Here is a 24,424-nt window from a genome sequence, read left to right as displayed (position 1 = left end):
CTCCAAAACCGACATTCCGTTACTTGATCTAAACCCTAAGCCATTGTATTTATCGTAGTAATACTAAATGACGTTTGACCCCCCCCAAAATCTACCTTTAAGTAAACACAAGAACCTGAAACCATATCAATACCCAAGGGCATTCATACTCTACAGCTGTAGATAGTTTGAACCTAAGTGTGCTGCAACAGGATTTCAAGAGTTGCCTGTTCTCATAACATCAGGATTTTACTGTAGGGCTAAAACATGTGGTGCATGTGGCTTAAAAGACATGACAAATAAATTAACAGGGAGAAATGTATTTAGTAAACCAAAGATTTATTATGGTCTTTACAACAAATCAGCTGGGCAGATGGTATAAGGCCAGACTTAAAAAATTGAAGATTCAATTCAGGTCTTCCTTGCCATTCTCCAGTAGTTGTCAGCCAGCAGCCATATGCAGAGTAGAACACTGGGTAGCCGGGATCTGTCCTTTACGCCATTGCAACGTTTGCTTCAGACTACCACGTTCAGCTCTTGGCACATCATGGACTGCAGACTTCAGTCACCAGAGGGGGCTTGGAGATCACAGCTGTAGGGAATGGATGGGCCAGTCTACTTAGACCTCTGCCTCATCTTTCGCCTTTTACGCTTCAGCCTACAGAAGAGTTTCAATGAGTGAACAGCACTACATTACATGCCAAACTACTCAGCCATATCAGTTGAGATTGTTAAAGTCCCTACAGTTACTTTGCACTGATTAAGTCTCCACCGGTACTAAATGACAAAAAGTGTACACCCAGAATTGAACTCAATGAGCCTGAAATTGTGCTAAGCATGATTCTCATAGTCAAACTCAAGTCCAGCCAATCTTGCAGTGTATCAATTGCTCTGTACACAGAAGGGAGCACCATGTTTGGCTAATGACAACTTGTACCATTCATATCCAACATATGAATTTAGGCAATGAATGATTCTTACCTGCGCATACGCTTCTTCCTCCACTGTAATACAAAAAACAAACTTGTCATGTGAAAATCCACATTCAAAACATGCAGTGAAGTTAAACATGGCACTAGAAATCACTAACATGTTGCATTACTGCAGTCTACAAAAAGACATCACAAAAGCAACATTGCCAGTATTTTTCATGTGCCACTGGGCCGTTCTTGTTTAACTACACAGAACAAAAATAAACGCAACATGTAATGTTTGTCCCCACGTTTCATGAGCTGAAATGAGCCAAGAAAGCTCAAAGCTAATTTCTCTCATTTTGTTGACATTCGTGATTAGCATTTCTCCTTCGCCAAAATAATCCACTTGACAGCTGTGGCATATCAAGCCTAAACATTATCAAACATGTGGGCGGGCAAGTGCCCCTGTCCAGTCATGTGAATGCCATAGATTTGGGCCTACATAATATTGAGTGAACTCCGCAAAATGTGTTGAAATTGTTGCGTTAACATTTTTGTTCAGTAACGTTATATATATATAGCGCCATGGACGAGGCTAACGCTGCGACAAAGACTATCATACTAGTACATCAGTTAAGTTCTAAAATAAAGGAAGCTAGAAAAAGGTTCGTCTAGCGTTAGCTAGCCACTGACGAGTAGTGACAATGAGCCAAACAAAAACCCGCCATTAAGTTGATATTCGTCAATTTACCTTTGCTCTCATCTTGTGGAGATGTGTCTGCAATAAAAAATATAACAAAGTTGTTAGATGCAATGGATACAAACAATTTATTCCAGATTAGTTTGGATTCGTTTCGGGATAGCGTACTATAAGACTTACCACTAAAGCGAGGACACCAACTTGAAAGAGGATGTGACGAAGATAGGGGAGGGGCTTTATAGTGCCAACGCAAAACAAACGTCATATTAAATTGCCCCTTGCTCAGCTCAGTGCTCACTGGGAGATGTAGGCAGAAAGGGTTGAACATAAACGAATATTTTATGTTGCAATTACGCACCTGTGCTCAGGTATGTTTAGTTTGTCTACAACCGTGTAAGACTATGGATTCAGTTTGTAATAGAAAGATGGAGCAGACTTAAGCCATAAGACTAACAAAATGGCCACACAGACTATTTGCATTGACCCTTCTATTTTATTTTGTAGTTTTGCACTGACTGTATGCACACTTTACTTTATGTACACTTTACTTTATGTAAATAGAGACAAATATATTGATTTTTTTTTATTTTAAATATTGATAAAAGTCACCTTGTCCAAAAGATTTACATGGCTATCAAAACATCATGCCAGGGTAAGCCTACATGAAACAGCCCTTATTTTAAGGGTTTCTAAAATCCCCTGAGAAAATTTTACAGTGGAAAAACGATTGGAACAATTTCCATTTGACGTTAGATTTTATGGGTATTGTCACACCTCCACTGTGGGGCTCTATTGTAAACATGGTATTGTCACTGACCTATATCTTACTTACTTTGTGTACTTATTTCTATTTCTCATGTTTTTTTTCTACTTGACTTAATGTATTTTTCATAGTAATACTGATATTGATTACGGCATTGTTGGGAAAAGGCAAGCAAAAAAATACATTTTACTGTACTTGTGCACAACTTTAAAAATGTGAAACTTTCCATCCATGTAATTTTCCTTTAGAATCTCATCAAGCAAATCAAACACAAGTTTAAAAACTCTGTGAGCAAGTTATTTTTCACCACACTAAACATCTGCGGTCCTCCTTACAGATATATAATCAGAAAAACTCTGATCATAGTGAAACTGAAGGTCCAGGGACCTGTAGATAATATAGGATTTTCATCTGTGCCCTATACAGTCCATGAGTTGTGCTCTGATGGTAGAATTGTGTTCCATTTAATTTCATAGAGCAAAAGCATCAATTGAAGAATAGTGGAAACTACATTTAAAAAAATAAAAACACAAGGCACTGGTATCATAAAGTTTATTGAATGTTTTCTTCATTTTCTGAAAATAAAACAAAAACACAGGGGATCTGTATGTTGATTTACATGAACTCTTTGTGCATGTCTGAGCTGACCAAATTAGGCTACATGGGGAGATTATTCTGATGGCTGGCTTAAAAAAACACTTGTATGCAATTACATCAAAAATGTGTGCAAAGTTACCACAGAAAATTAAGCTAACTAATTACCTGTCACTAAAATCATTCTACTACAACTGTTGTCAATGTAGCTTTGCCAGATAATTATATATCTTACTTAGCAGAATAATGGGTTTGCATTAAATATGATTTCATGCAGTTCTGAATGAAGACACTGTTTAAAAGCTCCACTAAAAAGTTTCATATGTTAGTAGATGGTTGATAAAAATTAGGTATCGTTGAAAATAAAAACATATTTCTAAAATTGTTTGACTGAAAAACAGCGCACTATTTCCTAAAAAAATCCCCTACCAGGAAATAAGGGGCTGGCAGTAAATGTAGCAGGGTTCGTTCCCATAAACTATTCAGGTGTTGGTGCGAGAATTCTGTTCTCTAACCGCTCAATTCTGTCATGTTTGAATAACTAACACTTTAACCAAATAGGATTCTAGGCCAAAAGATTTGAGGGGCTAACTCAGTCTCCTTCATGTACAATGAAAGTACCAAGTCACCTTATCAGGGTTTGGAATTATTACAAAGTGTGACTGGCAACCCAACATTATTTTACAACAAATATAATCCAGTTTAAATTAAATTAAAACTTGATTTATTTACTTTTTTTTTTTAATTTAGAAAGTTTATAAAACTTCACCTATAGATGGCAACCATCCTGAAGTCAGGTAGCTACATCACCTAACGATAAGGTGTAAAAACACTGCTACAAAAGGTTATTTATCCATCATATTCCAAAAATGTGTTTCCCCAATCTCATATTCCAGTTAAGTATCAATGGCAAATATGTTGTTTACAACAACGTGTTACACAGATGTGACTCTTATTCAGAATCAACTGAATGATGTGGGACACAAAATTGTATTTTCAACAGATTTGAGATCTATCAGATTTATTCAAATGGGCCATATGCTAGAAAAGGGCATGAGGGTCAAAAAGAGCTAACAGTTGGGGAAGATTTAGATTCACTTTTTAAGTTTCCATTCTTTGGGAGGGGTGTGAGTGTGTGTGTATGCATGTGTCAGGGTGTTAGAAGACAGGTAGCCATCTACTCTGCCACCTTTTTGCTCTCCTCAGTTGGCTGTCCAGTAGCGGTTTCCACAGTCTTGGAGGCCTAGGAGAGAGGAAGGAGGGCACCAATAAGAATGGAGAGAGCAAAGAGTGTATCAACGTAATTTGTTTTTCTTATCAAATACCTTCTTTTTCTTCTTCTTCTGTGTTTTGCGACTAGCTGAGCTCTGCAGTAGTGTCTGGGGGAGAGAGAGGGATTGTTTGTTGTTAATCATGAGATTTCTTCAATGGAAGCCACAACAGAGCTGGCAAGTGTGGAAATATACCGGTCAAAACCTCAGATGCCATCTCACAGTTATCTAGTTTAGGCTCTGAGGTGCAAATCCCTGTTCATGAATAGTTATTAATGTAATATGAGCAGTGAAGAGCCTTTCAGGTTGCCTGGGGCTCTGGGCTGGGAGCCTTACTTACCCTCAGCTCTGCGTCCTGCACTTCGTGCTCTGAGTTGTAGAGCTCTGGCTCAAAGGGTCCGCTGGTGATTCTATGGGGGCCGTTGGCCATCAGCAGCACTGTGAACTTAAACTGGGCCACAAACTCTCCTGAGAGACAAAGTGAGAGATGAGACAGGTAACTCGAAACAGAAGGAAAGAGCACAGAGGATAGGAAAAGACAGATGCAGAGACTTACCCTCCTTCTCGTTGAGCACACTGAAAGGCTGAAGCAGCTCGTGTTTGGCACACTCGACCACGCCCAGGCGGGCTTTAGCCTCATCCTCAAACGCCCTGAGAGGAGAGCAACAGGACAGACCCGTTAGCTGAGGAGGTTTCCAACAGACATTCAAAGCACCTGACTCAGCATCAGAGATGGTTGATGATTTCTTTTTAAATAAGAGTATGGTCTTGATATGGGGTTGGTTACAGTGGGGAGAACAAGTATTTGATACACTGCCGATTTTGCAGGTTTTCCTACTTACAAAGCATGTAGAGGTCTGTAATTTTTATCATAGGTACACTTCAACTGTGAGAGACGGAATCTAAAACAAAAATCCAGAAAATCATATTGTATGATTTTTAAATAATTAATTTGCATTTTATTGCATGACATAAGTATTTGATCACCTACCAACCAGTAAGAATTCCGGCTCTCACAGACCTGTTAGTTTTTCTTTAAGAAGCCCTCCTGTTCTCCACTCATTACCTGTATTAACTGCACCTGTTTGAACTCGTTACCTGTATAAAAGACACCTGTCCACACACAATCAAACAGATTCCAACCTCTCCACAATGGCCAAGACCAGAGAGCTGTGTAAGGACATCAGGGATAAAATTGTAGACCTGCACAAGGCTGGGATGGGCTACAGGACAATAGGCAAGCAGCTTGGTGAGAAGGAAACAACTGTTGGCGCAATTATTAGAAAATGGAAGAAGTTCAAGATGACGGTCAATCACCCTCGGTCTGGGGCTCCATGCAAGATTTCACCTCGTGGGGCATCAATGATCATGAGGAAGGTGAGGGATCAGCCCAGAACTACACGGCAGGACCTGGTCAATGACCTGAAGAGAGCTGGGACCACAGTCTCAAAGAAAACCATTAGTAACACACTACGCCGTCATGGATTAAAATCCTGCAGCGCACGCAAGGTCCCCCTGCTTAAGCCAGTGCATGTCCAGGCCTGTCTGAAGTTTGCCAATGACCATCTGGATGATCCAGAGGAGGAATGGGAGAAGGTCATGTGGTCTGATGAGACAAAAATAGAGCTTTTTGGTCTAACTCCACTCGCCGTGTTTGGAGGAAGAAGAAGTATGAGTACAACCCCAAGAACACCATCCCAACCGTGAAGCATGGAGGTGGAAACATCATTCTTTGGGGATGCTTTTCTGCAAAGGGGACAGGACGACTGCACCGTATTGAGGGGAGGATGGATGGGGCCATGTATCGCGAGATCTTGGCCAACAACCTCCTTCCCTCAGTAAGAGCATTGAAGATGGGTCGTGGCTGGGTCTTCCAGCATGACAACGACACGAAGCACACAGCCATGGCAACTAAGGAGTGGCTCCGTAAGAAGCATCTCAAGGTCCTGGAGTGGCCTAGCCAGTCTCCAGACCTGAACCCAATAGAACATCTTTGGAGGGAGCTGAAAGTCCGTATTGCCCAGCGACAGCCCCGAAACCTGAAGGATCTGGAGAAGATCTGTAGGGAGGAGTGGGCCAAAATCCCTGCTGCAGTGTGTGCAAACCTAGTCAAGAACTACAGGAAACGTATGATCTCTGTAATTGCAAACAAAGGTTTCTGTACCAAATATTAAGTTCTGCTTTTCTGATGTATCAAATACTTATGTCATGCAATAAAATGCAAATTAATTACTTAAAAATCATACAATGTGATTTTCTGGATTTTTGTTTTAGATTCCGTCTCTCATAGTTGAAGTGTACCTATGATAATAATTACAGACCTCTACATGCTTTGTAAGTAGGAAAACCTGCAAAATCGGCAGTGTATCAAATACTTGTTCTCCCCACTGTATAACATCTCTCTGACACTTCTAATGTGCTTCCATTTGGTATCCTACCTGAGAGTGAAGGGCATGGCGTCGAAGCGTCGCTCCACCTCACTGAAGAACATGCGGGAGGTCTTCATCTTCAGCCCGTACTGCTTACTGGGGTCCCTCTTGTAAATTGTGGTCCTCTGGCCTCCATCCCTGGCCTGGGTATAGGAGCATAGAAACATTGGACAGTCACATTTAGCCAGGTAAGAAATGTAAAGGAAAAGAATTAGGGGCTTCTTAGGACAGTTCATTGGGGCAGTGAACAAAAAAAATAAACATCTCCCTCTCCCTTACCTTCCCTTCACCAGTGCTGATCAGGACATCCACAGCGTAGACCTCGTGCACCTCAAACTCCGCCTTCTCATGGTCCTTCCTGCAGACGGGCATCAACAGTAGCCAATCAGAGCAACTCACACAACTCAAAGCTTTCAGTTATCATTCAGTCTAAGTGTCCTCCTGTCTGTCTTTGTGGTATTGCACTTTGTCAAAGCACTATTCTCTGGGGCGGCAGGAATTATTACAAAGTGTGACTGGGGCGGCAGGTAGCCTAGTGGTTAGAGTGTAGGACTAGTAACAAGTAACCGAAAGGTTGCAAGATCGAATCCCGAGCTGACAAAGTAAAAATCTGTCGTTCTGCCCCTGAACAAAGCAGTTAACCCACTGTTCCCTAGGCCGTCATTGAAAATAAGAATTTGTTCTTAACTGACTTGCCTAGTTAAATAAAGGTAAAATAAAATTCAAGTGCTCGGATATTAATGTACCTTTGCTGGTCTGTGGGGTTTTGAATGATGGTTTTCTCTCCATCGATGATGTGCTGCTTCAGCTGATGAGATAACATACCTTAAACAGAAAGGTACCAAAAAAAAAAAACATTGCAACATTTTTCTCCCTACATTTGACTGTTGTCACACAACAGTAAACTTCATACGTTAAAGGTCAGATAAAACTGTTGATTCACTATCTTAGACCCATGAACCAGAGTCAATTTAACTAGTGAAGGCACTCACCCTCAATGGCCGTGCATTTGAATGACTGAGCAATCTTGTTCCATGCCTCCGTCACCTTTGAGTTCTGGTTGCCAGGCTTGACAAGGCGTAGGGCTGCCTCCGCACACATGTGAGCTGCATTGATCACATCAGCTTTCTTCCCTGTCACTGGAGCCTCCTACATACACAGGGCAGAGGTGGGAACTTTAAGCCTGTTGCGATGAGGGATCAAAAACCAAGTCATAAGGTCATACAAGGTACATACCTTAGTAGCTCCCACAACAAAACTATGAGCTACATTAGAGATGAAGCCGTCAACATGGACTCCAAGATCACTGCAGAAATAAAGGGGGCAGAGATGGAAAGGAAAAAGGAGAGATGAAAATGTGAAGTCATGAGGAAAATAGAAGTGCATCAGACATTCAGAATTCTTTCTGCCAGGGGTGTGAATACTTATGTAAATGAGATATTTCTGTATTTCATTTTCAATAAATTTGGAAACATTTCTAAAAACATGTTGTCATTATGGGCTATTCTTTGTAAATAGGCGAGAAAAAAATATATTTAATCAATTTTGAATTCAGGCTGTAACACAAACTGTGGAATAAGTCAAGGAGTATGAATACATTTTGAAGGCACTGTATGTAATTGTGTAAAAGGACTAGATGAGATTATTATTTCAATGTGTTCCCAAACATCATATGGGAAAGACGTCAACAAAAAATACAAGGTCAGACAAATACGAAAGAATCGAATGTGTGTGATTATATTACGGTGAGTGAGGATATGCTGAGGGTAAGTTGTTACTGGTTTGTTCATGTTCACCTACAACAATACTGCAGCGGGCTCAATGTATCTCAAAGACAGCAACACTAGCAATTTCATTCATGGTGGAAGGACACACCCAGGATTTTGTTATAGTAATGAAAAAGATTACTTTTCAGATTCTAAGAATGGCACAGCCATACAGTACCACAGCATAAGCTGGCATTTAACCATTAGTTGGGTCTTAAACACATTACACTCACAATATTCCAAACAGTGACATTCTTATATATTGACACAAAACAGGAAAGGTAGGGTCAGAGAGATGAAGACAAAAGTGGGCAATTCAACGACTAAAATGAAGAGGCTTGTTCAACTATGCAATGGCCAAAGTGACAATTGAACACCAATGCCAGATGAACAAGACATGTAATCCAATCATTACTTAGAGTTTGCCACATGACAGATAGACATAAGGCACACATAGACATACAGAGAGACGAGACCGAACAGAAAATAGAAGCCAACAGCCAAGCATCAGATGCATGAGAACACAGCACACAAGATGACAGACGAGAGGGGTACTGGAGACACACAGAGTGATGGGGGCCACGTTACTGCAGATGGAGGTTCCTACATTTTGACCAGGTCCCCATCTTTAAGTGTGTAGTCAGGGTCACTCTTCAGGGGAGAGAAGTGGCAAACACAGTTATTGACTGAGACGCTGGTAGGGAAGGCAATGCCTGGAAAAGGGAAGAGAGAACCACCAAATCTTTAATTGAAAATAATCTGTAGTGTTTGTGAGAGAGACCTGACTGATGTCAAATTACATCACTATTCTTGCCCCATATTACTCTTCATAGTTCTGTCATCTCACTGGCATATTCAATGACCCATCCCACATTCAGGCCCATTGTGAATGTGTGGCATGGACACACGCAGACTTCTGCCACAGGCTGAACTGATCAGGCGATGTTTCTAATTTGGAAACAGTATGACAACACACTGACCCACTCACGAGAAAAACCACTGCTTTGAACCACCTGCCCTACATAAACAGCTATGGGAGACAGGGCAAACAGTCTTATCAGTACAGTAAATAGCACCATTCCTCTTGCACTTCTCACCCATCCTTATCTCCCCTCTATCCCAGCCCCTCACCTTTCTTTAAGTCTTTCTCCTTCCTGAAGACCTTGCCAGTCTCGACCATGATGTGGGCATCTCCCTTCTCACACAGGTTGACGACAGACACCCCTGACTTGGCCGCCTCAATCACCACACGCAGGGCCTCTGGATAACAGAAGAGAGGGCGGTCAGGGGACTAGAAGGTGGAGCGGTATCAGACAGATGAGGTCAAAAAGATTAGAGTGTAGAAGTGAGACCAAAGATGTCATTATTACATTCAATCACACCATATGCGTTCTCTATGAATAAGACTACCCATTATGGTTGTATTATGTCATGATGAATCAGCAGCCATTTAACTAGTTTCAATGTCGGGTTATGAGTCATAACCTAGGGACTGAGGCCAGTCTCTGAAATCCATAGCTGGAAACCAGCCAAACATCCAGTGCCAAACATTCAGAAAGTATTCTTACCCCTTGACTTTTTCCACATTTTGTTGTGTTAGAGCCTGAATTAAAATAATATATAAAAAATTGAGATTGTGTGTCACTAGCCTACACACAATACCCCATAAAGTCAAAGTGGAATTATGTTTTTAGAAATTTGTACAAATTAATTAAAAATGAAAAGCTAAAATGTCTTCAATCAATGTTTACTCAACCCCTTTGTTATGGCAAGCCTAAATAAGTTCAGAAGAAAAAAACGTGTTTAACAAGTCACATAAGGTGCACACTCACTGTGTGAAGTGTGCTTTTTGAATGACTACCTCATCTCTGTACTTCACACATACAGCACCTATTAATAATTTTTTTTAAATATGTAACCTTTAACTAGGCAAGTCAGTTAAGAACAAATTCTTATTTACAATGATGGCCTACACCGTCATAGGTTAGTATTGTGGAGTAACTACAATGTTGTTTATCCATCCTCAGTTGTTTTCTCCTATCACAGCCATTTAACTCTGTAACGGTTTTAAAAATCATCAATGGCCTCATGGTGAAATCCCTGAGCGGTTTCCTTCCTCTCCGGCAATGGAGTTAGGAAGGACTCCCTGTATCTTTACAGTGACTGGGTGTATTGATACACCATCCAAAGCGTAATTAATAACTTCAACATGCTCAATGCAGTGTCGGCTATTTTTACCCATCTACCAATAAGTGCCCTTCTTTGCGAGGCATTGGAAAACCTCCCTGTTTTTTGTGGTTGAATGTGTGCTTGAAATTCACTACTCGAATGAGGGTCCTTACATGTAATTGTATGTGTGGGGTAGAGATGGGGTGATCATAAATTTTTCTTGAACAGTGAGTCCATGCAACATATGACTTGTTAAGCAAATATTTACTCCTGAAATATTCAATATTTAGGCTTACCATAACAAAGGGGTAGAATAACTATTGACTCAAAACATTTGTTTGAAATTTTTTATTACATTTGTAAAAGTCTCTAAAAACACAATTCCACTGACATTGTGGGGTATTGTGTGTAGATCAGTGGCACATGTCAATTGAATCATTTTAAAAATATAGGCTGGAACACCAACATGTGGAAAAAGTCAACGGGTGTGAATACTTTCTGAAGGCACTGTAGCTAACAGTATTTCCGTTAGACCTAAATTTCACTTCACTTGGAACAAGTTGCTAAAGTTAAATAGCTACCTACCCACACAGCTGGCTAACTATCAAACTCTGTTGTTCCAATTAATCTGTTAGTCAGGCAACACCATATAGCTACAAGTTGTGTGGTTGACATGGAAACATAAATGCAGTTATCCCCAAACTGTGAATTAGCTAGCTAACTATGACTTAGAGTAGCTAGCAAACTAGCTACATCTAGATAACTAACAAATAAGGTGGTTGGTTAGCTAGCTTGCTCGCTAAACTCGACAGTTAGATGTCTGATGTGACTGTAGATGATTTAACAGTTAGCCTACGTTATTGACAAAATAACCGCGTTAACATTGTTCACAAAATAACGTTCACGTGAAGTCACCTTGCTAGCACCAAGTTACTAGACAACTAGGACTGGGCCCCATTTCCATTCCACACGTTTCTAAAACTGCGACTAGCATGTCAAAGCACATGGCTGTTGGACTGTGCCTTCTTAGTCATTGATTGGGCTTGTTCGACAGTACATGCGACTGCCAAATGGATGATCTCCAACATCACCTTGCATCATAAATAACGACTCATTATTATTTGTAGATCAGTCAGTCAGTCACAATTCACCCATGACACATTCCCTGTTTTGACGCTCTCGAACAAGGCCATTGGTCTGCGTCTACCTGTTATGGTGACTACACTGTCACTACGGGCTGTGTGTACGAAACGAATGGCATGCAGAGTAGGTCACCTCATTTCAAGTCATTCCGATCGGACACTTACGGTTGGCGATGTCACCTCCCATTTTGTACTTGGTGACAACCAAGTCCTCCGCGATGGTCTGTTCTTGTTCTTCGTTGTCAGACATCTTGACAACGGCTCTCTTTACAGCACTTTTCCCGATATGTCAAGCTCCAAGACCTACACACATCCAAAACTCCACTCCGCTGCTAAAGCCCAGCCCCCTCATCCCAGATTATACTCCCACCTTCTTCCTACGTAAAAACAAAAAACGTCCCAACAACCATGCCGCCAAAATGAGAAGTGAAGCTTCGTGGTTTAGATTGTAGTTTTTAATCCCCTTCAAGTTACTATACCTATACACGTAGCACCACATAATAAACTACATTTTACACATTCATCTACATCCACAACATGGGTTGCGTTCCAGGTCGTCTTTTTTTGTATTGGCACTGTGACGGAGCACCACCTTTGCTGCGAGTATAACATGCCAAGAAAGGTTATAATCACTACTGACTCAAGTAGTAAATATTGTGCAAAATGTGGGTGACACATCATCATCCTAATCATCATATTCTCCGGTGACTGGAGCAGTCTATGTTCTGGAGAAGAGTCCTTTAGATAGACGGAAAATTATTAGGTGGTTATCATCAATCCAGACAACACTGATCACTCAGACTCACTGAGCACGATATACGGAGAGAAACCCCATCCCAACAGGGGGCCTTACTGCCTTTGTCAAGACAAGTTGTTACTTTATAATGTGATAAAATACAAATACCACATGATCATCTGCTTTGAGTTAAGTTTGTGTTTATCATGGAAATGGGAATTTCAGCACTGTGCCATTTATTTTGATGCCCTAAGGGGAGAGGGGCAATTATGTGTGTCTTACAAGTAGGCTAAACATTTGAAAACATTCTGATTTATTCGATATTCGAATATGGTAAAAACTGATTTGGTTTCTGAAAAGATAAATGAATGAAGAAGCACTGGACTGGAGAGCTAGGACAAAATTACAGTAGGTGCACGCACACTGCCCAGGTGAGGAAACAGTCAGCCTGAGGCATGGATTTCAGTACCAGAGTGCATGCTGCGCTTTTAAGCATGGATGTTGTTTCTGGTGTTGAGCTCTAGTAATCTGCTCAAACCAACTGCAATAAAGATGACATGGAACGTGCCCATTTATTTCTCACTTACCCCAATAAATGGGACTGTCAGAAGAAACAGCAAGACCAGCACAATATAAATGAATTAAAGATCTAGTATCAACAAACTGAATGAGAATTATGTCCCCCTGATAAAAAACTATTATGTACATTCTTCAAAGATTTTTATTATTTTAAAAAAGCTAAAAAAATATCACTAAAAGGTAACATTAACATATTCAAAACATGAAAATACAAGTGAAAAAAGACATTGTACAAATATTATTTTTCTTCTTATAAGTAAACACAAATACAAAGCTTGTAATCTGGCCATTTCATTTAGTGCCTCCCTCACTCACAGTGCCTTCCACTTGTAATACAGAAAGAAAACATCCCAAAGCTTATGTTATTATGGATAAAAACATGATCAATGTAAACCTGTAACAGACACATTAAAGATACAAACATAGAGATTCTGGGTTCGAGTCCAGACTCTGTCGCAGCTGGCCTTTACCGGGAGACCCATGAGGCGGCACACAATAGGCCCAGCGTCGTCCGGGTTAGGGGAGGGTATGGTCGGCAGGGATGTCCTTGTCCCATCGCGCACTAGCAACTCCTGTGGCGGGCCAGGTGCAGTGCATGTTGACACGGTCGCTAGGTGCACAGTGTTTCCTCCGACACATTGGTGCGGCTGGCTTCCGGGTTAAGTGGGCATTGTGTCAAGAAGCAGTGTGGCTTGGTTGGGTTGTGTTTCGGTGGACGCACAGCTCTCGACCTTCGCCTCTCCCGAGTCCGTACAGGAGTTGCAGCGATGAGACAAGACTGTAACTACCAATTGGATAGCACGAAATTGGGGAGAAAACGTGGTTAAAAAAACATAAAATAAAATATAGTTATAAACATGCCACACATATTTTTTAATATTGGATGGCTTTCTCCCCTCCCCTGGTCCTTCATTGATTTCAATTGGCATGGAAGAGCTACAGAGGCGTCTATCCTCTTCAGCGCCAGTGAGGGAGGTCCACTTCCCTATGTGTTCACAGCGTTAAGCTTCAGGAACAACCTGCTCTGCCAGTAGTCTGGATTGTCAAAGGAGCAATCTCCGCCACTAGGCTCCCCTACCCCTGCACGCACTTTTACAAATGCCCCCATCCCTGTGTGCTGACCCCCCATGCCTCCCACTGCACCTTCACCTTCTCTCTGCACATTCTCGTACTCCACTGGGTCCCCAGCTCCAGGGGCGGCCAGGGAATCCATGTCCTCGTACTCATCCACCTCTCCCTCTCCTCCTCCTTGCATCCTCAGACCCTCCCTGCCTCGCAGAGCGTGCCGCAGCTTGGGCTGCCTGTTAGTGTATTGATAGTCGTCCTCTTCTACGTATTCTACTACGTATTCGTCGTCCTCCTCTTCCTCCACCTCTCTCTCACCTCTCATCCACTGTTTAGGCGTAGCTCCAGGATGCGGGACATCTCGTGTTGGGGGATCGTCTGGTCTTTCACTGGCCTCTGGTCCAACACTTAGAATATCCATGTACTTGTATTCCATATCAACAGAGCCCCGTTGCTCTGTGTTGTCTGAATCAGAGTTGAGAGCAGGGAATTCATAGTCCTGGTGTTCTTCATTCTTGGTTTGGCCTCCCCTGTTCTCCCCAGCTGATGTCCTGTGCCCCATGCACTTTGAGTACTCTGTGTCCGGCACAGAAGAGCATTGCCTCTTGTTCATCTTCAGCCGCTGTGGGCCATCTTTGGAATGTACAGGTTGCTGCCTGGGGGAGAGATACATAATGGACGCCTGTTTGTTCATGTACTCATATTCCTCACAGGCACTGTCATGGTCCTCCGAGGGTCCTGATGGGTATGAGGAGACCTTGGACGTCTTCCCGCGAGGCAGGGTGACCTGGGAGCTAAACAGTAGGGTCTCTGTGGAGAAGAGTGACAAGAGAAAAAGGAGTGAGTAAGGTGATCCAGAGATCTGAAATGATCTGAGTACTCTTGCAATTAATAGTGACATTCATATACTCAGAGTTATAACAATACCATGCAACCATCCCCAAACACGTCATGCAAAACCATATACACTTTTTATATGGCTTAATGAACATTCATAAATGCAATATGTTCAACAGACAGAAACTCAAAGATAGATGTTTCTATGCATATTGTGTGGTATGTTGGTTTCCGTCATCTATCTCTGGTATATCACCTCTCTCTGGGCTGTCACCCAGTCCGGGGAGCATGTATCCACTCTGGTCCTTATCCCCCTCTGTGTCAGGGGAGGGGGTCTCAGATGGCCCCCCTGACATGCTGTCCCTCTGGGACATGTAGGCACTGTCCTCCCGATGCCGCTTTCTCCGCATGCTGCCAGACAATAAAAAGTATTCGCTCATCTCCAGCTCTACCACAGTGCCCCGCCCTTCAGAACTCTCTGACATGGTGCGGGCGGAATTGAGGCGAGAGCGGGACGCTGACGGCCACACCATCTATACAGGGGTATAATGCAATATGAGTGATCAATCCTATAGGATTGATATAGGGTGGAAGATGTGTTAGCATGTTCACGTTTTCATGTACACTACTGTTCAAAAGTTTGGAGTCAATTAGAAATGTTCTTGTTTTTGGAAAGAAAATTTAAAAAAATGTCCATTAAAATAACATCAAATTGATCAGAAATACAGTGTAGACATTGTTAATGTTGTAAATGACTATTGTAGCTGGAAACGGCAGATTTGTTATGGAATATCTACATAGGCGTACAGAGGCCTATTATCAGCAACCATCACTCCTGTGTTCCAATGGCACGTTGTGTTAGCTAATCCAAGTTTATAATTTTAAAAGGCTAATTGATCATTAGAAAACCCTTTTGCAATTATGTTAGCACAGCTGAAAACTGTTGTTCTGATTAAAGAAGCAATAAAACTGTCTGTCTTTAGACTAGTTGAGTATCTGGAGCATTATCATTTGTGGGTTCAATTACAGGCTCAAAATGGCCAGAAACAAAGACCTTTCTTCTGAAACTCGTCAGTCTATTTTTGTTCTGAGAAATGAAGGCTATCCATGCGAGCAATTGCCAAGAAACTGAAGATCTCGTACAACGCTGTGTACTACTCCCTTCACAGAACAGCGCAACTGGTTCTAACCAGAACAGAAAGAGTAGTGGGAGGCCCCGGTGCACAACTGAGCAAGAGGACAAGTACATTAGAGTGTCTAGTTTGAGAAACAGACGCCTCACAAGTCCTCAACTGACAGCTTCATTAAATAGTACCCGCAAAACACCAGTCTCAATGTCAACAGTGAAGAGGCGACTCCGGGATGCTGGCCTTCTAGGCAGAGTTGCAAAGAAAAAAGAAAAAAAGAAAAAAAAAACTGTTGACATTGAGACTGGTGTTTTGCGGGTACTATTTAATGAAGCTGTCAGTTGAGGACTTGTGAGGTGTCTGTTTCTCAAACTAGACACTCTAATGTACTTGTCCTCTTGCTCAGTTGTGCACCGGGGCCTCCCACTCCTCTTTCTGTTCTGGTTAGAGTCCGTTTGCGCTGTTCTGTGAAGGGAGTAGTACACAGCGTTGTACGAGATCTTCAGTTTCTTTGCAATTTCTCACATGGAATAGCCTTCATTTCTCAGAACAAGAATAGACTGACGAGTTTCAGAAGAAAGGTCTTTGTTTCTGGCCATTTTGAGCCTGTAATCGAACCCACAAATGATAATGCTCCAGATACTCAACTAGTCTAAAGACAGACAGTTTTATTTGCTTCTTTAATCAGAACAACAGTTTTCAGTTGTGCTAACATAATTGCAAATGGTTTTCTAATGAACAATTAGCCTTTTAAAATGATAAACTTGGATTAGCTAACACAACATGCCATTGGAACACAGGAGTGATGGTTGCTGATAATGGGCCTCTGTACGCCTATGTAGATATTCCATGAAAAAATCTGCCGTTTCCAGCTACAATAGTCATTTACAACATTAACAATGTCTACACTGTATTTCTGATCAATTTGATGTTATTTTAAATGGACAAAAAATGTGCTTTTCTTTCCAAAAACAAGGACATTTCTATGTGACCCCAAACTTTTGAATGGTAGTGTATCTTTGTATGCAAAATGGTCATGGTTCATCTCCAGTGACTGACCTGAGGGTTATCCAGTCCTGGGGTCATAGGCAGGTATCCAGTCTGACTGCTGTGAACACCCTGAGGGGAATACAGAAATGGGACAGGACAGGATGGGGATTAGAGGAAAACAGGGTAACCAAAAGGTGGTTCTTTCTGCCCATGTTACATAGATACGGGCCAGGGGTTTTCCTAGATAGGTCACATCGTCCGGAAAAACTTGTGGCTCCTTGTGTAGTGTATGAATATGGAGAGATGCCTCATATGAGCCCTCACCCTGTGACTGTCCATTCCTGAAAGTCTCGAGAGACTCCTGGCCTGTGACCGGTAGAGAGGGGGCGTGGTGTCCTCATCCTGGTCCTCCTGCCCCGCCTCCATGTCATCCAGCTTTGTGCTTCGTTGGTGAGATACATCTGAGGGAGAGTCTGATGGGCTGCATTCCCCCTGGTGGAATGCAACTTCAGTCATCATAATCATAATCTTCAAATTCTCCAACAACATCATTATTATCCTCATGAGCTGACATTTGGTTTGGATGAACAAGAGTGTGACTGTTAAGTAAACAGCACAGTCTTTGGACTGTAATGACTGGCATTTGGGAGTGGAAAAGCACATTCTTAGCATTTAGATTTGTAGGGCTACTGATAACTGATTTCTTCCAAAGATGGCATTCTGTCTTACCTTGATCACAAGGTACCTCGGTGGGTCCCTGGCCATTCTGGTAAACTCATTGGCCAGTTCCTTGAAGGTGGGACGGACATTCTCGTCAATCATCCAGCCTGTAAATTATAATAACGCCACGTGAGTCCCATTGAAAATAAAGTGCCAGTTGTTTGTGCATTCTTTATCAACTATACTTTCAGATCAAAACTAATGATTTCAATGTAATACATCCAGTGTACTCTAAGGACACGTGGGTGAGGACATGTGCAGCACAGTTCTGGACATATTGTAGCCTGTTTAGGCACCTGGTAGATGCGCCAACAAAAAGGGTGTTAGAATAGTCCAGACGGGATGAAATGAAGGCGTGTAGGAGTTGCTCAGCTGCAGGTTGTGATCGCATAGGTCTTAAAACTTCTCTGGGATATGTGGGACGGTAGCATCCCACTTGGCCAAAAGCCAGAAAAAATGTAGCGCGCCAAATTTAAATATATTACTATAAAAATCAATCTTTCATGAAATCACACATGAAAGACACCAAATTAAAGCTACACATGTTGTGAATCCAGGATTTACGGGGAAAGCACACCAAACAATTATGTTAGCTCAGTACATAGCCACAGCAAAAAGCAGTAGTCACAAAAAGCAGAAAGAGATAAAATTAATCACTAACCTTTGATGATCTTCATCAGATGACACTCATAGGACATCATGTTACACAATACATTTATGTTTTGTTCGATAATGTGCATACTTATATCCACAAATCTCAGTTTACATTGGTGCCATGTTCAGAAATGCCTCCAAAATATCCGGAGAAATTGCAGAGAGCCACGTCAAATAACAGAAATACTCATCATAAACTTAGATGAAAGACACATATTTTACATAGAATTAAAGATACACTTGTTCTTAATGCAACCGCTGTGTCAGATTTAAAAAAAACTTTACGTAAAAAGCACACCAGGCAATAATCTGAGACGGCGCTCAAAAATAACAACATTTCTCCGCCATGTTGGAGTCAACAGAAATACGAAATTACAGCATAAATATTCCCTTACCTTTGATAATCTTCATCAGAATGCACTCCCAGGAATCCTAGTTCCACAATAAATCGTTGTTTTGTTCGATAATGTCCATTACTTATGTCTAAGTAGCTACTTTTGTTAGCATGTTTAGTGCACATGTCCAAACGCTCGCGCAGATGCAGGCGAACTCAGACGAAAACTTCAAAAAGTTATATAACAGGTTGAATAAACTGGTCAAACTAAGTAGAAAATAAATCTTCAGGATGTTGTTATCATAACTATCCAATAACGTTCCAACCGGAGAATTCCTTTGTGTCTCTAGAAGTTATGGAAAGCAAGACGATATCGTTTGGAACGCGCGTGACCAGGAACTGGCATTCTGTCAGACCACTGACTGAAACACCTCCCATCCGGCTCAACATCACAGCAGAGGCTTCATTCCACGTTCTACAGACTGTTGACATCTAGTGGAAGGCGTAGGAAGTGCAAACAGATCCATATCTTACAGGGAATTGAAAAGGCGATGAGTTGAACATTGACCAGCCTCAGAATTCTCACTTCCTGTTTGGAATATTTCTCAGGTCTTTGCCTGCCATATGAGTTCTGTTATACTCACAGACATCATTCAAACAGTTTTAGAAACTTCAGAGTGTTTTATATCCAATAGTAATAATAATATGCATATATTTGCATCTGGGACAGAGTAGGAGGCAGTTCACTATGGGCACGCAATTCATCCAAAAGTGAAAATGCTGCTCCCTATCACAAATAAGTTTTAACCTGGTCTCACGCCCTGACCTTAGAGAGCCTTTTTATGTCTCTATTTGGTTTGGTCACGGTGTGATTTGGGGTGTGCATTCTATGTTTTTGTTTTCTATGATTTAGTTTTCTATGTTTTGGCTGGGTACGGTTCTCAATCAGGGACAGCTGTCTATCGTTGTCTCTGATTGGGAACCATACTTAGGTAGCCCTTTCCCTCCTTTCTTTGTGGGAAGTTAACTTCACGGTTGTTTTGGATTGTTTATTGTTTTTGTCGGCGTCATTTCTAAATAAAAGGAATATGTACGCTCACTACGCTGCGCTTTGGTCTACTTCTTACGACGGCCGTGACAGAACTTCACCACCACCAAAGGACCAAGCAGCGCGGTAAGGGGGAGTAGCGTTTTCAGGAAGACTGGACATGGGAGGACATCCTGGACGGCAAAGGATCCTGGACATGGGAGGAGATCCTGGCCGGAAAGGATAGCCTGCCGTGGGAGCAGGTGGAAGGATTGAGGAAGGCGGAGGCAGTGAGTAAAGGGGCCCAGCGTTACGAGGGAACACGGCTAGCAAGGAAGCCCGAGAGGCAGCCCCCCCCCCCCCCCCAAAACAAATTGGGGGGAGGCACACAAGGGGATTGGCTGAGTCAGGTTGGAGACCTGAGCCAAATCCTCGTGCTTACTGTGGCGAGCATCGTACTGGTCAGGCACCGTGTTATGCGGTGGAGCGCACGGTGTCTCCAGTGCGCGTTTACAGCCCGGTGTGCTACATCCCAGCTCCCCGCATCTGCCGGGCTAGGGTGAGCATCCAGCCAGGACGGGTTGTGCAGGCTCTACGCTCGAGACCTCCAGTGCGCCTCCATGGCCCAGTGTATCCGGTGCCTCTGCCAAGAACCAGGCCTCCAGTATGTCTCCCCAGCCTGGTGAGTCCTGTGCCTGCCCCCAGAACCAGGCCTCCAGAATGTTTCTCCCCAGCCTGGTGAGTCCTGTGCCTGCTGTCAGAACCAGGCCTCCTGTATGTCTCCCCAGCCTGGTGAGCCCTGTGGCAGCTCCACGTACCAGACTGCCCATACGTCTCCACACTCCAGTGATGATCCATGGCACGAAGCCTCCAGTGATGATCCATGGCACGAAGCCTCCAGTGATGATCCATGGCAAGAAGCTTCCAGTGATGATCCATGGCAAGAAGCTTCCAGTGATGATCCATGGCAAGAAGCTTCCAGTGATGATCCATGGCACAAACTCCAGTGATGATCCATGGCAAGAAGCCTCCAGTGATGATCCATGGCAAGAAGCTTCCAGTGATGATCCATGGCAAGAAGCCTCCAGTGATGATCCATGGCATGAAGCATCCAGTGATGATCCATGGCACGAAGCCTTCAGTGATGATCCATGGCAAGAAGCCTCCAGTGATGATCCATGGCATGAAGCCTCCAGTGATGATCCATGGCACGAAGCCTCCAGTGATGATCCATGGCACGAAGCCTCCAGTGATGATCCATGGCACGAAGCCTCCAGTGATGATCCATGGCAAGAAGCTTCCAGTGATGATCCATGGCAAGAAGATTCCAGTGATGATCCATGGCACGAAGCCTCCAGTGATGATCCATGGCACGAAGCCTCCAGTGATGATCCATGGCAAGAAGCCTCCAGTGATGATTCATGGCAAGAAGCCTCCAGTGATGATCCATGGCACGAAGCCTCCAGTGATGATCCATGGCAAGAAGCCTCCAGTGATGATCCATGGCAAGAAGCCTCCAGTGATGATCCATGGCACGAAGCCTCCAGCAACGGTCCCCAGTCCGGAGCCTCCAGCAACGTTCTCCAGTCCGGAGCCTCCAGAGACGGTCTCCAGTCCGGAGCCCCAAGCGATGGTCCCCAGTCCGGGGCCCGCAACGAGGGTCCCCAGTCCGGAGCCTCCCACGACGGCCTCCAGTCCGGAGCCTCCAGCGTCGGCCTCCAGTCCGGAGCCTCCAGCGACGGTCTCCAGTCCGGGGCCCGCAACGAGGGTGCCCTGTCCGGAGCCCGCAACAAGGGTGCCCAGTCCGGGGCCCGCAACGAGGGTCCCCAGTCCGGGGCCCGCAACGAGGGTGCCCAGTCCCGGGGTCCGCAACGAGGGTGTCCAGTCCGGGGCCCGCAACGAGGGTCCCAGCACCAGAGAGTGAGCCAGTGGTGGAGCGGGGTCTGCGTACCGCACCTGAGCCGCCACCGCGGATAGATGCCCACCCAGACCCTCCCCTATAGGTTCAGGTTTTGCGGCCGGAGTCCGCACCTTGGGGGGGGGGGGGGGGTACTGTCACGCCCTGACCTTAGAGAGCCTTTTTATGTTTCTATTTGGTTTGGTCAGGGTGTGATTTGGGCTGGGATTCTATGTTTTTGTTTTCTATGATTTAGTTTTTCTATGTTTTGGCCGGGTATGGTTCTCAATCAGGGACAGCTGTCTATCGTTGTCTCTGATTGGGAACCATACTTAGGTAGCCCTTTTCCCTCCTTTCTTTGAGGGAAGTTAACTTCACGGTTGTTTTGGATTGTTTATTGTTTTTGTCTGCGTCATTTCTAAATAAAAGGAATATGTACGCTCACCACGTTGCGCTTTGGTCTACTTCTTACGACGGCCGTGACACCTGGCAATGTTCCGTAAATGGACATATTAAAAACTTTGGTCATACTCTTGATGTGGGGATCAAACGAGAGCTGACTGTCAAATATCACACCCAGGTTGTCAACCTGACTGGAGGGGAGGACCTTGACACCATCAATATTGAGGCTGTAGCTGCTGATGTTGTTGATGATAGTGCGAGTGCCAATCAGGACGACCTCTGTCTTTTTGCAGTTTAACTGCAGGAAGCTCAACTGCATCCATGCCCTGATGTCCTGCAGGCAGCTGACCAGGAGTGCAGTGGGCATTGGAAGTAGGGGTGCTGAATTAAAAAAAAATATGAATAAAAAAAACTTTCTAATTTAGTGTACCCTGCGTGCACAACCCATGTGGAATTCCAGGTCTCTGGCAGTGTTTCGAACTGCCAATCTGCGGTCATGAAGACCGAGTTAATCTAAAGCCTATGCTGCCCTTCAGTCCTTTGACTTTTTGGCACTGGCGGAGACATGGATCACCCCAGAGAACACTGCTACTCCAGCTGCTCTTTCATCATCTGACTATGTTTTCTCTCATAGTCCGAGAGCATCTGGTCATCACGGTGGTGTCACAGGTCTACTCATTTCTCCTAAGTGGAGATTTTCCATCTCCTCATTTGAATTCCATAATGTCACTGTTACTTGTCCACTCAAACTTAACATTATTGTAATCCATTGCCCACCAGGTGCCCTTGGAAAGTTCCTCAATGAGCTTGACACCTTGATAAGCTAATTTCCTGACGATGGCTCGCCGCTCTTCGTACTTGGCGACTTCAACCTCCCAACGTCTGCCTTCAATTAATTTCTTTCCAACTCTGTTTTCGTCTCTCTTTCCTCCAACCCTAACCACAGCCCCTACCCAGATGGTCATGCGCCGTCGCAATCTTCGCTCTCTCTCTCTCTTTTCAACTACTCTCTCCTCTTCTATCCTATAATCTCTCCATTCTGCTAAATCCTTCTCCCTCCTGTCTCCTGATTCTGCCTCTTCATCCCTACTCTCCTCCCTTTCCGCATCCTATGACTCGCGCTGTCCCCTTTCCTCCCGGCTGGCTCTGCCTTCACCTCCTGTTCCGTGGCTGAGTGACTCATTGCGAGTTTACAGGACAGGGCTGCGGGCAGCTGAGCGAAAATGGAGGAAACTAAACTAATCCTTTCACTCCCTCCTCTCTACCTTCTCTTCCTCTGTATTTGCTGCTAAAGCCACTCTACATTTCAAGATTCTGCCTCTAACCCTCTTTTCCACCTTCTTCTTCCTGCTTAATCCACTACCCCCTCCCCCTCCCCCCTCTCTCTGCGGACGACTTTGTCAACCACTTTGAGAAAAAGGTTGACGACATCAACTAATCATTCACTCAGCCTATTGAGTCCACTGATCTCACTCACACAGAACTACCCTACAAGGTGACGTGGAGAGGATCTGTGTCTGCACCACGTAGTCTCACTAAAGGTGTCCCCCAGGGCTCGGTTCTAGGCCCTCTCCTCTTCTCTCTATACACCAAGTCACTCGGCTCCGTCATATCCTCACATGGTGTCTCCTATCATTGTTATGAGGATGATACTCAACTAATTTTCTCCTTCCCCCCTTCTGACACCCAGGTGGCGACACGCATCTCTGCGTGCCTGGCAGATATCTCAACTTGGATGTCGGCCCACACAGGCTCAATCTCAACAAGACGGAACTGCTCTTCCTCCCGAGGAAGATCTCCCCGCTCAAAGACCTCTCCATCAAGGTTGACAACTCCACAGTGTCGCCATCACAGTGCAAAGAACCTTGGCGTGACCCTGGACAACCCCCTGTCATTCTCTGCAAACAGCCAAGCATTGACCTGCTCCTGCAGGTTCATGCTCTACAACATCCATAGAGTACGACCCTACCTCACACAGGAAGCGCCGCAGGTCCTAATCAAGGCACTTGTCCTCTCCTGTCTAGACTACTGAAACTCACTGTTGTCTGGACTCCCCGCTTGTGCCATCAAACCCCTGCAGAACGCTGCAGCCTGCCTGGTTTTCAACCTTCCCAAGTTCTCTCATATCACCCCACTCCTACACACACTCCACTGGCTTGCAGTTGAAGCTCGCATCCACTACAAGACCATGGTACTTGCCTACGGAATAGCAAGAGGATCTGCCGCTTCCTACCTTCAGGTTATGCTCAAACCCTACACCCCAACCTGAGCACTCCATTCTGCCACCTCAGGTCTCTTGGGAAGCTCCGGCTCCAAGCTCCTCTCTGTC

The 24,424-nt window shown here is 43.9% G+C and overlaps 2 protein-coding genes and 1 long non-coding RNA gene across 7 annotated transcripts in view; all 3 read right to left on the bottom strand.

The window, feature by feature from the left end:
• Window positions 1-301: 301 nt before the first annotated feature.
• On the bottom strand, window positions 302-1,857 carry LOC139536599 (uncharacterized). Its single transcript, XR_011667337.1, has 4 exons — window positions 1,774-1,857; window positions 1,645-1,671; window positions 961-983; window positions 302-637 (listed from the first exon to the last, which is right to left on the bottom strand). It is a non-coding gene; the product is annotated as an uncharacterized lncRNA (long non-coding RNA).
• A 1,037-nt stretch (window positions 1,858-2,894) lies between these two features.
• Window positions 2,895-13,143, bottom strand: LOC139536598 (proliferation-associated protein 2G4-like). Its single transcript, XM_071337253.1, has 12 exons — window positions 11,893-13,143; window positions 9,548-9,676; window positions 9,024-9,129; window positions 7,887-7,956; window positions 7,643-7,799; window positions 7,397-7,475; window positions 6,930-7,008; window positions 6,660-6,793; window positions 4,778-4,872; window positions 4,562-4,689; window positions 4,276-4,329; window positions 2,895-4,193 (listed from the first exon to the last, which is right to left on the bottom strand). Exons 1-12 carry the CDS (start codon window positions 11,975-11,977, stop codon window positions 4,128-4,130), a joined length of 1,182 nt encoding a protein of 393 aa, XP_071193354.1. The 5' UTR covers window positions 11,978-13,143; the 3' UTR covers window positions 2,895-4,127.
• A 25-nt stretch (window positions 13,144-13,168) lies between these two features.
• The window catches only part of LOC139536597 (receptor tyrosine-protein kinase erbB-3-like), a 39,801-nt gene continuing 28,545 nt past the window's right edge, over window positions 13,169-24,424 (bottom strand). For 2 of the 5 annotated variants that reach the window (XM_071337248.1, XM_071337249.1), the window contains exons 24-28: window positions 17,791-17,888; window positions 17,386-17,553; window positions 17,131-17,190; window positions 15,201-15,477; window positions 13,169-14,917 (exon numbers count right to left, since the gene is read on the bottom strand). In XM_071337248.1, the coding sequence (XP_071193349.1) occupies window positions 14,028-14,917; window positions 15,201-15,477; window positions 17,131-17,190; window positions 17,386-17,553; window positions 17,791-17,888 (1,493 nt within the window). In that variant the 3' untranslated portion in view covers window positions 13,169-14,027. Of the gene's footprint in view, window positions 14,918-15,200; window positions 15,478-17,130; window positions 17,191-17,385; window positions 17,568-17,790; window positions 17,889-24,424 lie in introns of those variants that run through there. The other 3 variants (XR_011667336.1, XM_071337251.1, XM_071337250.1) reach the window with 3 other exon arrangements.

This window comes from Salvelinus alpinus, chromosome 12, assembly GCF_045679555.1.
Source record: "Salvelinus alpinus chromosome 12, SLU_Salpinus.1, whole genome shotgun sequence".
Taxonomy (NCBI): Eukaryota; Metazoa; Chordata; class Actinopteri; order Salmoniformes; family Salmonidae; genus Salvelinus; species Salvelinus alpinus.
This window is presented reverse-complemented; position numbering and strand designations above follow the sequence as displayed.

Bases quoted from the DNA above. Each gene is read 5' to 3' on its own strand.
- LOC139536598 (XM_071337253.1), bottom strand. From the start codon at position 11,977: ATGTCTGACAACGAAGAACAAGAACAGACCATCGCGGAGGACTTGGTT. The intron at 9,677-11,892 runs GTAAGTGTCCGA...TCTGTTATCCAG, and splicing joins GGGAGGTGACATCGCCAACC to AGGCCCTGCGTGTGGTGATT. The intron at 7,957-9,023 runs GTAGGAACCTCC...TTATTTCTGCAG, and splicing joins GATGGGGACCTGGTCAAAAT to TGATCTTGGAGTCCATGTTG.